Below are 20,922 nucleotides of genomic sequence, written 5' to 3'. Positions count from 1 at the left end.
GTGGGACAACTGTGCCCTGGTGATTCAGCTTTCTCTTCGCCTGCTTAGGAGAGTCTAGGTCACATGTCTAATACACTTAGTATTTTTATTTTTGCTTTACATAAAATAACCTATTTTTTCCTCTGTTTAAGAACAGTTTTAAAAATGAGTTCTTTTAACAGGTCTAGTATTATAGAAATGCACATTTGCAACCTACATGATCCTATTAACCAATGTTACTCTAATATATTTAATAAAAAAATTATTTTATACAATAGCATCTGTATCTCTTCAATGGCCTCTTTAAAACCATTATCTAGATTCTGCCTTTCAATGTTTGTTAAAGTTTGGAGAAGTGGTCTTATTCTATCTAGCAGCTACATATTAATAAAAATCTTTTTGAAAACTCCAGGTGAGATATGAAGCCTTGCATACGTTGTGTTCAGCACCGCCATCGGATGTACTGACCTGTGAAAACTGGACCACTCTCTGTGAGAAACTGACAATGTCTCTTTCAGATCCCGATCCTGTGTTTAGTGTAAGGAAACCCTTCTAGAAGTATTAAAAATAATCTGTTTTCCCTACTAGAAGCAAATGGAATATGATAGTTTTCTTTAATAGTAGCTCAAACATTGGTAAAATTTCAGTTCCACCTTTTGAATTGTGGAGATTTTTTAAAAGGAATTAACTTACTATTTCATGATTTGATTCAAAGTATTGTATGGTCAGTATCACACTTCACTGACAAATTATAGTGGACCGTGTTACCTTGTGCATTTTGTTTTTGTGCATTTTGTTTTATCTTGCAAAGGGATAGCCAAGCATATGCCATTGTTTTTAATTAAGAAAACTACTTTTAAAACCTTTTAAATTGTTTTTTTTTAAAGAATTCATGATATATTAAAATTTGAACTAAAATGATTAATTAGAATTTATTCTAAAGGATGCATAAGAATTATCATTATGCATTTAGGTGTTTATTTAGAGATTTCTTAACTACTTAAAAAATAAGTTTGAAAAGTGTAAAGCTAAGAGTTAGAAGATAATTGAGGAGAATGATAATGCAAATATAGAAAATTTCCTAAATTATAAAATTATGAATCCATAGAGATAAGTGATTGTAAAAAATGATTTTTATATGATTTGTCAGGGATACTTCCTGTATAACTAAAGGTAAGATGGTTAAAAAATGCAATAATTCTTGGCTAATATCTGTAATGTAAATTTTAAAAAATCTTGACTGTATCCTAGCATCATATTTAAATACAGATTAGACCTTTTTAGAGAGTTTTTCTTCATAATTGATATGTCAGTGAAGAAAAATTTTGCTTTATAATTTATATAGTGTTTTTATAGATTTTTGCGGCATTAGTACAGAGTTAAATAGATTTAACTGTTGAATAAATATTTATCGAATACCTAAGGAGTGCATCATTCTAGTTTAGGTGCTAGGCACACACTACAAGACAGAGGTCTACCTTCATAGGGCTTACATTCTAGCAGAGAAGATAGTAAACAGTTACAAAAAACTCAACGCATTTGTGTGTTTAAAAACTCTTCCATCAGTGAAGATATATTAGTAAATGGAAGTGGCTTGTTATTTTTATAAGGGGGAAAAAGCTGTTTAATTACCTAATACCTGCATGCAGTTCGACCTTACTAACACCAGAGGGTGATGCAGACTTCTGTAAACAAAAACAAAAACTAAAAAAACAAACTCAATGACTCAAGAACTTCAAGGGGGAAAATCATATTTTAGGTTCACCTTTAACATTTCAAGGCTAACAGCAAATATAGTTGTGAATTTCTCTGTGTTTTTCTTTTACTTAACAACAGATAGGTTTCCTTTAATTATCAATAGTAGTCAGATAGGTTTCCTTTAATTATTTAAAATAATTGTGTGACAACTTTATATAGTAAAGATCCTAATGGGTCAGTATAAGTGGCTTTATTTATTAGTCATTATAAATTATTGCATAGCAAGAGCCAGTGTCAATCATTAATTTAAAAAAATTGGAAGAAGTTGTTGAAGAGGGGAAATGGTAATAGAGCCAATCATTTTGAAGTAGAAAACAAGGCATGGTATTTTTTCATTTTGAATTTATGCTTGATCCAAATTCGATTTGAGTTTAATTCTGTTTCTTCATTTCCTACTCTAAAGGACTCTTAAGGTGTAACTGATTGAAGCCTGTAGTGTTTGAAAAGTGTGACAGATACTGATCAATTGCTGCAACTATAAAAATAGACTTTCCAAATAATTTAATATTATGTGTTAAGCAGGAATCTCTTGGAGTTATTAGAAAATATTTTAGTCATTTGCGTAAACATCTTTTGTTAGTGTTTTATTCTAATATTTGGTATAGGTAAAGTTACTAGTTTTTTTTCCTCAAATAGAACATTTGAGGCAAATTTTTGTCTCAATAGTTGAACTTCACTATTAGGATTAGTCTCATCTCAATATTAAAGTTGGTACTTTGAAAGTGATAGTAATAGCTATCATTTTTAAGTACCTACTAGTGCCAGGTACTGTTCTAACTATATCTGTTATTTAATTCATTTACCTAGTGACAGTTTTGACTTTAAGTTTTAATAATATTCTGAAGATATATTATTACATAATGCTTTTTCTTGTGAGTAGGCAAGATTATTAGAGTCCTATATATATACTGAGACTACCTATGTAAGCAGTTGAATGAAAGGCCATGTATTGGACTCAGGAAGGAGTGCTATTTTTTTTTTTTTATGGTTAGTAACCCTACTCTGTTTCCTTGACACCATACACTGTACCCTCCTCTGTCGAACCTCATCATGTCTGTATCTGTTACCAGATTTTACAACAATATACTGCTGTCTTACATTTACTATTAGTTTTAGTCAGTTTTACGTTTTGCCAGCCAGCACAAGAATGTGCCCTTTTTAAAATAGGAACATTTTTATACAAGTTTATCATTATTATTATTACATTTATTGGGGTGATCCTGGTTAACATGATCATATAGGTTTCAAGTGTATTTTTCTGTGGTATATGATCTGTATACTGCATCGTTGGGCTCACCACCCACAGTATTTAGCTCCCTTTACCCCTTTCACTTCCCCACCCCTTCCCTCTGGTAGCCACTCTACTGTTTTCTGTGTCTACGAGTTTCTGTTTTATATCCTACATATGAGTGAAATCATATGGTTCTTAGCTTTTTCTGATTGACTTATTTTGCTTAGCATAATAACTCTTAAAGTCCATCCGTGTTGTTGCAAATGGCAGTATTTCATCTTTCCTTGTGGCTGAGTAGTGTTCCACTGTGTATATGTACTACATCTCTTTCTTCTTGATCCAATCCTCTATTGAAGGACACTGGTCGTTTCTATGTCTTGGGCACTGTGAATAATGCTGCAGTGAATATAGGGGGACATATATCTTTGTGAAGAAATGTTTCCAATTTTTTCAGGTACATACCCAGAAGAGGTGTTATTGGGTCATTTAGTAAGTCTATTCTTAATTTTTGAGGAATGCCATACTGTTTTCCATAGTGGCTGTACCAGTTTACATTCCCATCTGCAGTGAATGAGGGTTCTTTTTCTCCAAAACCTCTCCAGCACTTGTTACTACCTGTCTTATTGATAGTAGCCATTCTAACAGATGTGAGGTGGCATCTCATTGCAGTTTTACTTGTGTTTCCCAAACAGCTAGTGAAGTTGAATGTTTTTTCATATACCTGTTGACCATTTGTATGTTTTCTTGGGAGAAGTGTCTGTTCAGGTCCTCTGCCAATTTTTTTTTAAGTTGGATTGTTTGTTTGATGTTGAGTTGTATAAATTCTTTATATATTTTGGATATTTGCAACCTTTTGTTGGAGTTGTTCTTTGCAAATGTCATCTCCCATTAAATTTGTTGCCTTTTTGTTTTGTTGTTGGTTTCTTTTGCTGTGCAGAGTATTTTTTAGTTTGATACAGTCCCGGTTCATTTATTTTTGTCTTCACTCCCCTAGCTTTTCGGGTCAAATTTATAAAACATTTTCTCCAAGCAAGGTCCATAAGTTTAGTATCTATATTTTCCTTTATGTCATTTATTGTTTCAGATCTTATATTTAGGTCTTTGATCCATTTTGAATTCAATTTTGTACATGGGGACAAACTATAGTCTATTTTAATTCTTTTGCATGTGGCTTTCTAATTTTATTGGAGAGACTTTTTTCGTTGTTCCATTCTGTGTTTTTGGCTTCTTTCTCAAAAGTTACTTGCCCATATACATCCTACACAAGTTTCTGAATGATTTATTTTCTAAGTTTTTGTACTACATGAAAAGTGATTCATCTCTATTCTATTTTTTGTAAGAATTTTTGATGCAAATCTTTTGTTTTATTTCCATAGGACCGGATTTTAAAATTCTATGCACAGACATTCACCCTTTCACCATTACATCTGACAAAGGAAATTTATACAAGCATAGGTATGTTTGTTAGTCATTTAAATTTTTTCCTTTAATTTGTATTTAAGGAAAATAGATCAGAAACAACTTCTTTTTTGTCAGAAAGCACTGTAACTGAATGGTATACTAGTATATATTTTTTTACTTTCAGCTAAATATTTGGAGATATACTTTCTTTCTAGAGAAAATCACATTCCTCCTATTTCAGCTGGCATAGATATAACTAGTCCCAATGTGATCCGCTTACTTAAAAAGGTATTCATTTACTCTGATATGCTTTTATTTTTATTTAAGTAGCTGCATATTTAAGAATTCTAATTTTTTGAGAACTGTTACATACTGCTTTCTAGGTTCGTCTTCTAAATGAATATCAAAAGGAGGCTCCATCTTTCTGGATCCGCCACCCTGAGAAGTGAGTCCTCTAACTGATGCCAACATAAAATGTAGAAGTGTTACTGTCCCACATACATTCTGAACAGAAAGAATGGAGAGTGTCTTAATTGATTTATGTGACTAGGAAGGGATTAATAAAGCTATTTTTTAGCTTTTCATGTTTTGTACTTAGCCTTTTGAATGGCTCTATGCAGGTATCATTTTATATCATTTATTTATCACCATAAGGTAAAAAGAGGGTGTTGTAACTTCTAATTCTTTCATTATGGGTCTTTACTACTTTGTATAAGTTTCTTAAGTGTTCTTTAAATTTTTTCCTTTTAATTCTAAAATTTTTAATAAGGCTCTAAGAGCAACTGTGAGTCTAAAAAGGAAAGTTAAATTTGAAAAGCCAGTGTTAAAATAGAAAGAAGATAAGTTTTTAAAGCAGAAAAGCCATTTACTGAAATATAAAAAAGTAGTTTCTAAAGGTTACTTAACACTATCATTTCATGAATAAAAATGTATCACCAGTTATACATATAAATATGTTTAGGTGTGTGTGTGTGTGTATGCATATATATGTGTAAGTGTATTTAGCATTTGTTTTTTTCTTTCCCAAACTTTAAGGTATATGGAAGAAATTGTGGAGAGTACTTTGTCCTTATTATCACTTAAACATGATCAAAGTCATCTTGTCTCACAAAAGGTTTTGCATCCCATCTACTTTCTTGTATTGGTTGATACCAAGGCTGTGTGGTTCAAAAAGTGGATGGTAAGAAAAAATAAAATAAGTTTTTATACTTTTCAGTACATGGGTGTATTTCAAGGAACAGATGATGTTTGAGTGTTTGCTATGTACTGACTTACAATCTCTTTTATATGTGTTAACTGTTTTTTTGTGATTCGTGTTTTTTTAAAATTTTTGTTGTTCAGATAGAGTTGTCTCCATTTTTCCCCTACTACTCTCCACTACTCCAGCCATACCCACCTCCCACCCTTGATCCTACCCCCGCTTTGGCTTTGTCCATGTGTCATTTATAGTTGTTCCTTCATGACCCTTCTCCCTTTTCTCCCCATTATCCCCTCCCATCCCCCCCTCAGGTTACTGTCAGTTTGTTCTTAATTTCAGTGTCTCTGGTTATATTTTGCTTGCTCGTTTGTTTTGTTGATTAGGTTCCACTTATAGGTGAGATCATACGGTATTTGTCTTTCACTGCCTGACTTATTTCACTTAGCATAATGCTCTCCAGTTCCATCCATGCTGTCGCAAAGGGTAGGAGCTCATTCTTTCTTTCTGCTGCATAGAATTCTATTGTGGAAGTGTACCACAGTTTTGGGATCCACTCATTTACTGATGGGTACTTAAGGTTACTTCCAGCATTTGGCTATTATAAATTGTGCTGTTATGAACATTGGGGTGCATAGGTTCTTTTGAATTAGCATTTCAGGATTCTTGGGGTATAGTCCCAGCAATGGAATTGCTAGGTCAAAGGGCAGTTTCATCTTTAGTTTTCTGAGGAAATTCCATACTGTTTTCCACAGTGGCTGTACCAGTCTGCATTCCAACCAACAGTGTACTACAGTTCCCTTTTTTCCACAACCATGCCAGCACTTACTGTTTGTTAATTTGATTATGATGAACATTCTGACCTGTGTAGTAGCTCATTGTAGTTTTAATTTGCATCTTACCAATGGCTAGTGATGTTGAGCATCTTTTCATATGTCTCTCAGCCCTCTGTATGTCCTCCTTGGACAAGTGTTTGTTCAGGTTCTTTAATTTTTATAACAGTGTATGAGATAGGTGGTATTATTATTCCATTTAACAGATACAGCAACTGAAGCATAGAGAAGTTAAATGACTTGTTCAGGATTGTTTATCTAGTAAGCCACTGAACCAAAATAGGGTTATAAATTATAATTCATTTGAATCTATTAAGCTGAATGACCTAGCCATAACTTGTCATCTTTAGTTGAAAAACTTCAAATTTTTAAAGCAGGTATGGTAAAAGTATGGGTTCAATGAGCATTTTTCTCTGGCTTATGTGATATCTCCAAAAATATTCCTTGACTAGCCTTTTCCTGAACCTGCAGCTTGAGAAATGTGTTTAATGCCTGAATGCTGGTGATTTCCTACAGACCCCATCACTGTCCTCAAACCAAAATTAATATTGGAGTAAAGAGATCCTTACACAGTTTCCTCCCTCATCGGCTATTGAATACAAGTAGCCCATGCCTGGCAGCAGTTGCATTGGTGTTGGCTCATGTTCTCATGTCTTTGTTCCTTTCAGCCTGTCTGCTGAGCATTGTGTATTTGTGGGGAAGAGAGGGGCCAGGCCCATGACTTGGCCATGCAAAGCAGCAATACATTCATTTATTGCTTAGCATAATTTGGACATTATCTAGATCATGACTTTTTTTTTGTCTTGTGTTATCTAAACTGTATAGTAATGCTCAATTAACCAAAAACACAGTTCTGTCTAGTGCTTAGCCCTTACCTAGCTTATCTACTATGTGTTGATGAATATTTGCTCAATTCAGTTAACTTGAACCTTTTGTTTCTCACATGAGTCTGGCCTTTTCCTTAATTTTTTCAAATTACAACATTATTGTAGAAAATATGCAAAATATGTAAAACCACAAATAAAATAAAATTGATCTAAGTTTATAACACAAGGTTAACAACTATTAAGATTTTGATATATATAGTTATTTACTATATATACTTTTAAATTTACATGTTTAGGTTTTTGTAACAAAAATAATGTTTTACTGTTTATAATTTTTTTCACTTAACATTTATATGGTCAGTACTTGATTCTTAAGAGAAAAAGAAAAATCACAGGAAATAACCAATGGAAAATTACTGAAAATCAGCTCTCCAGGTGTGTTCTAGTATTGATGAAAATTCGTCAAATTCTCCTACACCCTCTTAGGCAGTAGTTACCTTATATAAAGAGTTAGATAGTAAATATTTTTAGCTCTGTAAGCTGTACTGTCTGTGTTGCAACTACTCAACTCTCTGTATTGGCCCCAAACATCCATAGATAATATGTAAATGAATGGGTGTGACTGTGTTCCAATAAAACTTTATTTACCAAATCACATGGCAGCTGAATTTGGCCTGAGAGCTATAACTTGGTTACTGTGGTCCGAAGGATGTACTATGAAGTTTTTTTTTTCAGAACATGCTTACTAATTTAGTTGTAGGTCAACATATTTCTCTTATAAACCTGAAAGTTATTAATGATTTTGAAAACATTTTAAGCTGTGAAAGTTAAAACATACAGGATTTGATTAACCCTCAATCAACTAAAACTCCATAGTTAAATTCTAATCCCCCAGAATTCTGATAGATTTTACTGAATAGTATTCTGTTTACTAATTTTTATTCTCAAGTAAAATGAAGAAACTACACTGAACACCAATGATATGTAATATAAATTGAGTTAAGTAATATTTACATGTATTTTCCCCTTGCTTTGTCCAATGGCTAAGAATCATGTTTTAATCACATCTATATTTAACTCTAAGGAGAGAATGAAAGATTGCTGGTACTTAGAATCCTTTAAAAAATATGATTGTCAGAGCATGATTATGATACTGACCCTTCAGAGCATTTCCCCATTGTCTATTTTTGGCATATGTAGACAGTACAGTATCCTCCGTGGTGCAAGGGTTGTGATTTCCACCCCCATACCCACATTGGTATTCATCGTTAGGCTCTGTCACACACTGGTAGTTCGATTTTTTTGATAGTAGTTTTAAAATAGTTTAGTATGGAGACTGGTCACAGTTGAGAGATAGAATGTTTTTCTATTGCTCAGTCAGTAAATCCACAGTTTTTTAATATAATTTGAGTTCTTGTGATTGCTATGCCCATAATCTATTATACATAGAAAAACCTGTTTGGCATGATTACAATAATTTAAAACTAAGTTACTGTGTAATTTATGATGATATTAGAAGTGATGTAGGAAAAACAGATTTTGAATAGTATAGCTTGAATATTAAATACCATTTTTCCTCCTAATTTTAGCATGGATATTATAGCAGAACTGTTGTACTAAGACTTCTTGAAAAGAAATATAAATCTCTGGTAAGTCTATATTTCTCTTCTTTTGTTGAGATACAATATCACAAAAAGATATATGATATTATAACTTGAATGTGCAAAGATGAGTGATAATTATTGGATAATGAAGGTGTCCCCCTTTTTTGTGATTTTCAAACTACCATTCTCTGAAACATAAAAGGATAAAAGTAGAGTCTTCAAATACAGTCAGGATAACAATGAGGAAATACATAGCTGTGTAGTAATTTTGGCTGCTAACAAGCTAGTTTGAGATATAAACCACATTTTAAAGTATTATCATGTAATGTAATCCATATCAATTATTTGTAAGGGAGTGTATTCTATAAAATATACCCATGCTATTGACTTAAAGTTGAATGAAAAAGCTCAGAATGATATATGCTTTTGCATTTGTAAAAATTGATCCAAGTTATACCAAATAGAAACTAGTACTATAAAATGTAATAGCATAATTTTTTACATTTATTGCTGTTAGTAGAACAATATGTAAAGACAGTTGAAAGAAATGAAAGGAAATCAGCAATTTGAATATGTGACAAACCTGAAAAATATGAAATTTATTAAAATATTTAACAAGTTATACTAATAGGACTTTGAGATGATAAATATGATTTATATAGTTAGAATCTTGAGTTTAGAAGTCAGGTGAAGGGAAAGATTCATGGAATTGTGAATTTTTGAGTGAACATAGTAGAGCATAAAATGAAAGAGAGCAGTAATTGTTTTGTGTTTGAGAATCAAAAGAATTGAGCTTCAGAAACAAGAAGAGGTGTATTGGAAAAAATGGAATTTATTTGTAGAGGTAATAGGTGGTTAAAAATCTTTAGACAAACTCAATTGAAATAATATCTTTCCATATCTCATTTCTCTCCCATTTTATTTTCAGAATTAATGATCAGATTTTGTACTTATACAGTGGAGACATTGAACCATTTGTTTTTTGTTCTTAAAGAGGTCCTCTCATAAGGCCTTTAGTTAGAGCAGCCTATTCAGCATGGTGACCTGCTACAGCATTTCTTCTAGCTTCTCTCCAGTGCTGTTGACAACATTTTCTACATCAGTGGGATGTCTGCCTCGCCCAGTAGGGGAGCTGCCAGCTATATCTGTCTCTTGAAAACTTGAAATGTGATTAGGGAAACTGAGAAACTGCATTTTTCATTTTCTTTAATTTCACTTTATAACTAATATCTGGTTTGTGGCTACTCTGTGTGATTCTATTTATTAGATTTATGACATTTATGACATTTTCCATGGGTAGCTATAGGCAACAGATAATTTATGTGTACATGCTGTCATGTTTAAAAGAGATATCTGAGGAAGTTGAGAATTTTATTTCCATAGTATTGCACTCATGAACTAGTTGGAAAGCACTTTGGCTATCAGCATAAATATTTAACCTTTTATTTTTAACAACTTGAATCTTTGCCCATCAACTCTTAAGGGAATGACTCCTGAAATGGCTTTATGTAATACACTTTCTATTCTTCTTGCTGTCACAAAGTCATTTAAAAATATTGACAGTAATGATATTCAGATTCTCAGTTTTTTTTTTCTATCATAGGTTCTTTCTACAACAGTATATTTTTAATACCACCCTCTACCCTCTCATCCTGGTACATATTGGTGGTGCAGGAGAATAAGTATCAGATTTGATCCTGAATTTTACAGCAAATTTCAATCTTCCTGAGGTTTAGAACAATCATTCTTCATACCTTCAATTGGACTCTAGACTAATGTCTAAATTTACCAACTTGAGATCTGCTTTCTGTTCCTGTGTTTTAAAGGGATATTATATGATGTGATTGTTTCTCTACTGAGATTGTACCTTTTTCTGTGATTGTTACCTATTCTCAAATAAAATGTGACACACTTAAGAAGTTAGGGGAAGGAGTACCAGGAACAGAAGTGGGTGTAAGTGAGTTGTAAAGGTAAAGCTAGGTAGAAATGGGTGCAAGGGGGATGGGCTTCTGGAAGTTTGAATGGAAATGAACTTGAGTCTTTGAGAGAAATTATTTTGGAGAGAGTGTTTTGAGTTCTCAGTTAAAGAAGCTAACTATTCTTGGCTCCTTTGTCTTACTCTTTAGAACTTCTTTTATTTATTTTTTCTATAATGGCAGTTGCTATTCTAAATCATATTTGTTGTTGCTTTTTAACAAGGTGTGTGTAAGAATTAGGATTGCAAGAGTCAGTTTATCTAGAAAGAGGGAGTTCCATCATGAGGAGACTGCATCTTTGACTTGGAGAAACTCATGACAAACAAGATCAGGTCACTACACTTTTGGGCAAGAGTGGGTGCTCATAAATGTTGTGTCAGGTTCTGACCAAGCCAAAGCTTGCAAGGGGCTGTGTGGTCAGTGACATGCCAACCACTGACTTGCCTCTTTCATGAATTGACAAGCCAGGGAGTGTCCTCACAACATTTTTGTAGGAGTCCCAAGGTAATTTGACCAGTTGCTTTTGCGCAATATTTTTTTCTGGTAAAATCAGGGCTTTCTAGCATTAATTGATTGGGTTGCACTATGCCTCCTTCTGTTCTCTACTGGACACTCAGTAGATGCAAGATAAACCAGACATAGATGCAGGATAAAACAGGAAGGAAAAAAAAAGAAGTGAAGACTGTACTAATAGCAAAACAAAACAAGTGAAGAATAAGAAAGTTAATGGCAAAATTTTTTACTCAATAGTGACCCTTCAAAATAAAAGGTTACTTTGTGCAAATTTGAACAACTTTTATTACAAATCTCAGGATAACAAATTTTGCAATGAAAGCTCAGTGAAGGAAGCTGGAGCTTAGGTTGTTAACACAGACTCACATGGTGGCAGATCTGAAGAAATATCAGTTTGGGACTCAAAAGGGTCAGGGCCGGTGAGCAACTCTTCTTTGTATGAAGATCCACTGAATGCTGCCAAGTCAGAGTCTTCAGGATAATCTTAGTGGGAGCTCCAGAGTTTTCAAGGATTAAGACAATTTTTCAACATCTGAAACAGTGCATAAAGCTGGCTTTATTGCTTACTTGAGTTAGGCAGAGCATACTCTTAATCCTGTGTGGTTTGGGGAAAAGCCAAACTCGGGGAATTATGGGCTTTCAGAGGGGAGGGTGAGTTCAGCCAGCTGTAGAAGAGTGGCAACTCAGGTGAGATTGATGCTGACTGACTGACTTTTACAAATATATTTCCTGGAGTGTGTCTGCTACTGGCTGATTTTCAGGAGCAATGGGCTAACACTGATTGCTTAGCTTTTAGATGTAAGTTCTTTAAGATCTTTTGATATATATTGATATACAAAAGTTTAAACTTGTTCTGCTGGATACCTGTTACCATGTTTGCATATGTTTATCATTGGTTTATTAAATAGATTAAAGTCATCTATAAAACAAATTACACTTTTCTGAAGATTGTGGGGAATTTTTTATTCTTAATGAATCAGTGTTACCCTGGAAAAGTAATGTGGGTGCTTTAGGAAGTGGTAGGAAAATATTTCAAAGAAATGTAATATCATGTTCAAAGGCCTAGTGATTGGAAAACACATAGTTCATATGGAAACTGCACATTTTAAATGACTGAACATATATATTGCTAAGAGAAATGTGAATTGGTATTAGAGAAATTTCCTGAAAATTGGTTCTCTAAAAACTAATATTTAGTGGATGAAGGTTTTTGAAACATTGTTGGATGCTTTAAATTGGGTATGTGTCAGTGGATTTCAGTTTGTTTCACTCATGCATGGGGCAGGGCATAATTCCTAAAAATAGAAAATACCTTTTTTAAAGGAAATCCACAGCCCCTTTGCTTTTGCAAATGGCAGTGTTGAGTTTGATGTAAATGTCAGTTTTGAGGGTGTTTAAAATCTAATTGGTGTGTATTGACTGATGAAATTTTTTAATGAATTTGCTTTCGATGAGTTGGTCATTTGACTGGTTGTGTGATAAATTGGCTTTTGGTGACTGATTTTTACACAGATAGATGTATTCCTGTATTTGTTTGTGCCTGTGTTTGTGGTTAGGGCAGGGGCTGTCTGGAGGATGAGACTGTACACCATCAAATTTAGGAGACTGCCATTTATTCTGGAGGTGTGGTAAGCCACTGATAGGTTTCTGAGTACTGAAGTAACATATTAAGGCTTTATAATATTTGGAAAATGGGTTTAAGGTGCTAGGTGGAGATAGGAGAGTAGCATTGAAGCAAAAAGATTAAGAGGCTTCTCAGTAATCCAAAGCCAAAAAATGACAGAGACATGAATTAGGGCTCTTGACAGAGTGAATTGGATAAATGGATGGATTTAGGAGTACCGTATTTGGAACGTAGGATTTAGAGAACTTGGCCTTTTGAATGGGGGTGGGGAGTGAGTAAGTTACTTATCGAAATGCGAGACTCTCTCAGTAGGAGAAAAATGGGAGAATTGGGAAAATGCCTTTGGGCTTGGTAGATTTGACCATATCTAGTGTGAGATTCAGACTTTTAGGAGGCAATTTTACAGTATTAATTTGAATCTCTAAAGTTTTATTTAGATGAGATGTACAGGTATAGAACAGGGTCACCAAGACCACTCTCAGATTTGATAATTTTCTGGGAGGACTCATAAGACTCAGCATATAGTCATAATCCCATCTATGATTTATAACAGAAAGAGGATACAAAACAAAATTGGCATAGGGAAAAGGCACATTTAGTGAAGTCTGGAAGACACAAAGTATAAGCTTCCCAGCCTTCTCCAAATATCAAATTGTGACAGCTCTTGTGAAATGGAGTCTACCGAAGAAGCTCATTAAAGACTGCCCATTTTTTAAAACTGGGCGTTGGTTATGTAGACATCCTCTGCCTAGCACATACCAGGACTTATAGGCTGCAAATTTTTATGATTAACAAGTTGTTATTTTACTAGATAACTACAGCAGTTCAGCAGTGTGTTCAGTACTTTGAGTTATGTGAGACCATGAAAGCCGATGAGACTGGGGGACATTCAAAGCATTGTGGTAAGTATGGTTGTCTCTGTTATATACTTAAAACAATGGTACAGTTTATTAGCAAAAATAGCTTAGTAGTAACTTATTTTTTAATAGTTGTTAGTAGCATGGTAAATTGCATCATTTTCTAATGTAAAATATTTTCACAAATTTAAAATATATGCCATAATTGTAGCTTTTTATTTTTTCTTATTTTCCCCTCAAAAATTTGGGCCAAATAGTGCACATTGTACATGGCAAAATAAGGGTGTCTCTTTGTACTTCTAAATCCCCTCACCTCTTCACCCATTCCCCCAAACCTTCCTCCCATCGGGCAATCATCAAAATGCTCTCTGTATCCATGATTCTGTCCCTGTTCTTCTTGTTTGCTTAGCTTGTTTTTTAGATTCAATTGTTGACACATATGCATTTATTGCCATTTTATTATTCATAGCTTTGATCTTACTCTTTTCCTTAAATAAGTCCCTATAACATTTTATATAATAATTGTTTGGTGATTTTTTTTTTTTTTTAGTTTTTTTCTTGTCTGAAAAGCTCTTTATCTACCCTTTGATCCTAAATGATAGCTTTACTGAGTAGTGCAATCTTGGTTGTAGGTCCCTGCTGTTTATGACTTTGAGTATTTATTGCCAATCCCTTCTTGCTGGCAAAGTTTCTTTTGAGAAATCACCTGACAGTCTTAGGGGAGCTCGCCTGTAGGTAACTTTTTTTCTCTTGCTTCTCTTTAAGATTTTCTCTTTATCTTTAACCTTTGGCATTTTAATTATATGTGTCCTGGAGTGGGCCTCTTGGCATCCATCTTGTTTGGGATTCCCTGTGCTTCCTGGACTTGTGAGTCTATTTCCTTCACTATATTAGGGAAGCTGTCTTTCATTATTTCTTCAAATAAATATCCAATTTCTTGCTCTTCCTCTTATCCTTCAGGCACCCCTCTGATGTGAATAATGGAAAGCTTGAAGTTGTCCCAGAGGCTGCTTACTCTATCCTTGTTGTTTTGAATTCTTTTCTCTTCTTCTTGTTCTGATTGTTTTTTTTTTGTCTTTTTTTTCCTTCCTTATTTTCCAAAGCATTGATTTGATTTTCGGCTTCATCTACTCTACTGTAGTTTCCCTGTAAACTGTTCTTTATTTCAGTTAGTATATCCTTTGTTTCTGACTAGATCTTTTTTATGCTGTTGAGGTCCTCACTGAGTTCCTTGAGCATCCTTATAAACAGTGTTTTTTAACTCTGCATCTGATAGATTGCTTATCTCCATTGTTTAGTTATTTTTCTGGAGTTTTGATTTGTTCTTTTATTTGGGTCTTGTTTCTTTGTTTCTTCATTTTGGCAGCCTCCCTATGTTTCTGTGTGTTAGGCAGAGCTGTTATGACTCCCTTTCTTGGCAGCGTGGCCTAGTGTAGTAAGTGTCCTGTAGGGTCCAGTAATACAGCTGCCCCATTCACCCAAGCTGGGTGCTCAAGGTATGCCCTTGTTTGGGCTGAGTATACCCTCCTCTTGTAGTTGAGCTTTGGTTGCTGTTGTCAGGTTAGTGGGAGGGATTTTCCCAGACCAGTCAGCTTAAAGGACTGGCTGTGACCACTGACCATCAACCTCCACCCTATGTGGATGATCACCTGTGCAGGGGCAGGGTGGTGGTGCTCTGACCTCACCTGTAGTCCACGGGGTGCTCAGGCTCTGTGGTTTCCTGGGTGGTTCAGGTCAAGGTCATTCCCCACCTTGGTCTTGCTCAAGGCCACCCTCCATGAGCTATAAAGCAATCTGAGGTGGCTGCTACTTGTGCTGGGCTTGGAGATTCCAAGGCGAAGCCAAGCTGTGTATCCAGGCTGGCTGCTGCTAGTGCCATGTCTAATTATTGATTGAAATGAATCTTCTTTTACACAGTCAAGATTCTTTTTTATGCCAGTGCCTATACACCTTTATTATTTGTATACCTACTGCCCATCCACAATCCCTGACATCAACACATCTTATTTGTTGTGAAGGAATAAACTTTGTTTTTCAATTTTTCACAAAGGATTTTCTTCATAGTCTGGAATTTTTCTTACATCACACAACTTTTCATGTGAATTAGGTATTTGTCATTCTATTATTTTATTTGTCAGCTCTCTAAGTAAATATTAAGTTCTCTGTGAGTGTGAAGATAACCTTATTTTTTTATCCTTGGGTAAATCTTTATCTACCTCGAGCAAGAAAAATGGTTAAACACTGACAGTTAACGGGTTTCAAATGTCAGAGTTTCATAGTGGAGGACAAATTACAGGAGCCAGAATTCATTCTTCAGGAGGAAGAAAAAGACAAAAAAGAAAAGGGTAGATAAGTATATGTACACATCTTATTTCTAAATTTATAGATTTTTCTAGTTGTTTGATATTAAAATGTTTCTATATAGCACTTTTTCCCCCTACAACTCTACCAGCCTCTAATGGATTTTCTTTCTTCCCTTTCCTCTCAGGGTGCTTCACTGCATTCTCCTGCCATGTCTTTCAGGATTTTTGCTCTTTTTTTCTTTCAGTTTCCTGCCTTCAGTTTTTTAACTTTAGGTTTAACCTTCCATCTTCTCTAGCCCTTAGGAAACTGAGCAGAGAGCACTTGTGACATAAATTGATAGTGTACATATATTTTCCTAACCTCAGCTGCTCTTTGTGTTGCTTCGGGATCCTTTGAGATGTTTTCTTCAGTGTTTCATAAGAGCAATTGCACGCCTTCACCGGTCTCTTCAAGACCCTTGCCTTGCCCCTGCCCGCTTTTCTCTCAAGAGAAGACCTTGCATGCTATTTCACTAAGAAAAATGGAACGTTCCAGATGTGAATTCCCCAAACGCCCTGCTTCTGTGTATACATATTCATGTTTATATGCCTTTTTTAATACCGCCTTTCTCTGGGCTACAATGAAGGGGTGTCCTTCTGTTCCAGGTTGATCTCTTTCTCTGTTCTTGATTCTGTTCCCCATCTGCTGGTCTTTGCTTTCGTTTTAAAACTGGGACGTTGACTTACTTACTACTATGTCTCCCTTTCTCTTGATATCTTCCCCTGTATCCTCTAATGCTATTTATATTTCTTTCATATAAATAACTGAGCAAGTTCACATGTACCTTACCTTTCTGCTTCCTTTCAGAGAAAATTCTTCTAAGTATTCATTAAATACCCAAGCCCCATTTCTTCACCTGTTATTCACTTTTTTTTTCTTATTCACTTTTCAGCCACAGAAATAAGGCTTCTATTTCTGGTGCTCCATGACCTTCCCATTATCAATTCCCCCCACTTCTTGTCCTTGTTCTGCAACATTAGGCTCTGGTGACCCTTTTACTCCTCTTCCTGGTGCCATTCTTTCTTGGATTTCCTCATTCTTACCCAACAAATTCTTAGTCACTGAAAAGGTTCTTTTCTATATATGTTTGTACTCACAGAAGTTTTGCCCTTTGTTCTTTTCTCACCTTAGTCTACCTGTTCTTCTTTGGGGGAGCCATTCACTCTCAAGATTTCAAATATTATATATTTATATGTATATTGTGACTCTGAAATATTTAAGTCTGCACTCCTTTCTTCAATTCTAGAGTCATGTATCCATTATGTTTAGTGTAACTGTCTGGATGTTCCATGGGCATTTCAATATTATAATGGTAAGGACTGAATTTACTTTCTTCTCTTTCTGGAACTTTTTAAAAACTCTCTTTAGAATTATTTAAATAGGAGAAAGACACTATGTGCACAGATACTTGAGTTAGGAACCTGGGAATTTTCTTTTCTTTCATGGTTCACATGCAGTTCTCTCTAAGGCATATTGATTTTATTTTTTTAAACGTTTATTTTTATCTATTTGCTCTTCATTCTTTTTGCTGATGCTTTTATTCATGATTTTTTTTGATAAGACTTGTTTCAAGCCTTAACCTTCTTCCATTCACCTTTTATGCTGACATCAGTGTCAGTTTTTCACATGCATATTTGATTGTTACTTTTTTGCTTAAAACCGTTTAATATCACTCCAGTTGCCTCTATAATAGGGCGTATATTGCTTCTGCAGTTAAGTCTTCTGTGTTCTGTCTTGATACCTGCTATTCTCTTCTCTGTCCCTCTTGTCTTTCTTATTATGTGGCTATACAAGACTATTTGCTGTACTCTGAATTGGAAGCCCAGTTTCTTGCTTCTTTTTTTTAAGGCATATTTTATGGATTGTGCTATTACAGTGGTCCTAATTTTTCCCCTTTGTCCCCCTTCACTCAGTACCCCCCTTCCCTCCAATAATCCCCCACCCCTAAATTCATGTCCATGGGTCATGCATAGACGTTCTTTGGCTTCTCCATTCCTATACTATTCTTAACATCCCCCTGTCTATTTTATACCTATCAATAATGCTTCCTAGCACCTGTACCTTTTCTCCAATTCTCTCCCTTCTCCTTACCCACTGTAACCCTCCATATGATCTCCATATTTATGATTTTTGTTCCTGTTCTAGTTGTTTACTTAGATTTTTTAGATGCAGTTTTTGATAGTTGTGAATTTGTTGTTATTTTACTCTTCATATTTTTGACCATCTTCTTTTTCTTAGATAAGTCCCTTTAATGTTTCATATAATAAGGGCTTGATGATGATGAACTCCTTCAACTTTACCTTGTTTGTGAAACATTTTTATCTACCCTCCCATTGTAAATGGTAGCTTTGCTGGATAGAGTAATCTTGGATGTAGGACCTTGCTTTCCATGACTTTGAATACTTCTTTCCAGACCCTTCTTTCCTATAAAATTTCTTTTGAAAAATCAGCTGATAGTCTGATGGGAATTCCTTTGTAGGTAACTCTTCTTTTCTCTTGCTGCTTTTAAGATTCTCACCTTATCTTTAATCTTTGGCAATTTTAATTATGATGTGTCTTGGTGTGTTCTTCTTTGGGTCCAACTTCTTTGGGACTCTCTGAGCTCTCTGAACTGGTATGTCTATTTCCTTTGCCAGATTGGGGAAGTTATCTTTCATTGTTTTTTCAGATAAGTTTTCAGTTTCTTGCTCTTCCTTTCTCCTTCTGGAATCCCTATCATTTAGATGTTGGCACTTTTGCAGATGTCCCAGAGTCTTCTTATTCTCTCCTTGTTTTTTTGAATTCTTGCTTCTTCATTCTGTACTGGTTGACTGTTTATTTCTTCCTTATGTTCCAAATAGTTGACTTGAACCCCAGCTTTCTTCCCTTCACTGTTGGTTCCCTGTGGATTTTTCTTTATTTCATTTAGTGTAGCCTTCATTCCTTCCCTTATACATTTGCCATACTCAATGAGTTCTCTAAGCATCCTTATCACCAGTGTTTTGAACTCTGAATCTGATAGGTTGGCTATCTCCATTTCACTTAGTTCTTTTTCTGGAATTTTGATTGTTCTTTCATTGCCATATTTCTTTGTCTCCTCAATTTGACAGCCTCCTTGTGTTTGTTTCTGTGTATTAGGTAGAGTTGTTTTGACTCCCTGTCTTGGCACACCTATTACATTGTAAGGAGTGGAGCCTTAGACATTCATTAGGACAGGGGAACCCACTTTATTGTTTTGTGGTTCTGTATGTGGGGGAGGGGTTGGAGAGGGAACGATACTGCTTGCTCGGCACTTGCCCCATTTTCAGTGACTTCACCCACTTACTGTATGTACCCTTCTCGCTGTTGCTCTATGGTGGTTCCCAGAGTGGGTGGGTTTACATATGTTCTAGGACCTGAGAGACGGGCAGTTTATTCCACTGCCCCAGCTGCCTGTGTTTTTTACAATCAGAAGTTATGAGGCTGTGTTTTCCCATGCTGGGACCTTGTGCTGCACAGTCTGGCCTGGGGTTGGGATCACTTGCTCCCCAGGTGTCCCCCTCAGTTTCTCTCTGACACATGTGAATGTAGGATAGCCTGTTCCATCAGCCCCCACTGTCATTGCCTTGCTGCTGCCACCCATCCACCACCACACCTCATTCTCTGCCCCAGCCCCCCATCTCTGCTCCTGTTACCTGACTTGATGAATATTTCTTCTTTAAATCCTTGGTTGTAAGACTTCCATACAGTTAGATTTTCTGGCAGTTCTGGTTGTTTTTTGTTTTGAGGTTAGTTGTGATCCTTCTTACGGCTGTGTGAGGAGACAAAGCATGTCTATCTGTGCCTCCATCTTGGCAGTCCAGTTTCTTGCTTCTTACTGGTTTTTGACACTGGTGAATCCTTCAGGATCTCATATGAAACAGGTACTCAGTAGATCATGAATGTATGGATGAATGGGTGAACAGAGGATAAATATATTAGAAGGCTTATATATTTTAGAGGTTCTCATTTCATTTGCTAACATGGTTATAAATGTGGCCTTTTGTAGCATTAACTTTTAATTGGTATAATTAAACACTAATATTTTTTATTGATTTCCTCCCTCCCTTAACTTACTTTTGAGGTGTTTTTTGATGAGAGATGATACCTCTGACAATCTTAGCATATTTTTTTGAGAATAAACACTCTATGCATATTACATTTTTATGATTTGGTTAAGTTTTATAATGAATGCTTTTCTCTAGAGAGTTAGGCATCAAAGAATCTTAGTAAACAGTAAGGAAAAAATTTTTTTAAATTTACACCAAGTGTCTATATTATAGACTGCAGACTTGTTTAATGTTTAGAAGGTAATCATGATGGGGACTATAAAATATAATGGCATTAAAATAAATGTAATTTTTTGCTTCTTTCTTAAGGGAACAAGCAGAAAACTTTCTTTTACTCAGGGCAAGAATTACAATATATTTATTTCATCCACTCTCTGTGCCTTTTGGGAAGATTATTGATCTATACACAAGGAAGAAAGCTATTTCCCATAAAGCTGAAGAATAGAAAAGGTGTGTACAATTGGGATAAATGAGTATGTCCTGATATGGTAAGATTTGTGTACTATGGATTATTAGAAACTTGGAGATACTACATTGTCTCTTCTCTGGTACTTAGCAACTTACCTTTTAGTCTATTGATAGCTTGTACACCTTGTAGTGTTGTATTTTTATTCTTTTCCAGTGTGTGCTTTTCCCTTCATGTGTAGTTTGTTTTTCTATTTATCCAGCCTTTCATGCTTACCTTATTTTTCTCTGCCTTTCAAAATCCTAGAC

The 20,922-nt window shown here is 35.0% G+C and overlaps 1 protein-coding gene across 1 annotated transcript in view; it reads left to right on the top strand.

Moving 5' to 3' along the window:
• Window positions 1–20,922, top strand: part of TBC1D32 (TBC1 domain family member 32) — a 178,045-nt gene that overhangs the window by 23,586 nt on the left and 133,537 nt on the right. Inside the window, exons 6-13 of the mRNA XM_028509899.2 lie at window positions 392–517; window positions 4,345–4,423; window positions 4,554–4,657; window positions 4,753–4,814; window positions 5,405–5,549; window positions 8,814–8,873; window positions 13,753–13,843; window positions 20,518–20,658. Coding sequence (XP_028365700.1) covers window positions 392–517; window positions 4,345–4,423; window positions 4,554–4,657; window positions 4,753–4,814; window positions 5,405–5,549; window positions 8,814–8,873; window positions 13,753–13,843; window positions 20,518–20,658 — 808 coding nt within the window. The remainder of the gene's footprint in view (window positions 1–391; window positions 518–4,344; window positions 4,424–4,553; window positions 4,658–4,752; window positions 4,815–5,404; window positions 5,550–8,813; window positions 8,874–13,752; window positions 13,844–20,517; window positions 20,659–20,922) is intronic.

Source organism: Phyllostomus discolor, chromosome 4 (assembly GCF_004126475.2).
Source record: "Phyllostomus discolor isolate MPI-MPIP mPhyDis1 chromosome 4, mPhyDis1.pri.v3, whole genome shotgun sequence".
NCBI classification, from domain to species: domain Eukaryota; kingdom Metazoa; phylum Chordata; class Mammalia; order Chiroptera; family Phyllostomidae; genus Phyllostomus; species Phyllostomus discolor.
This window is presented reverse-complemented; position numbering and strand designations above follow the sequence as displayed.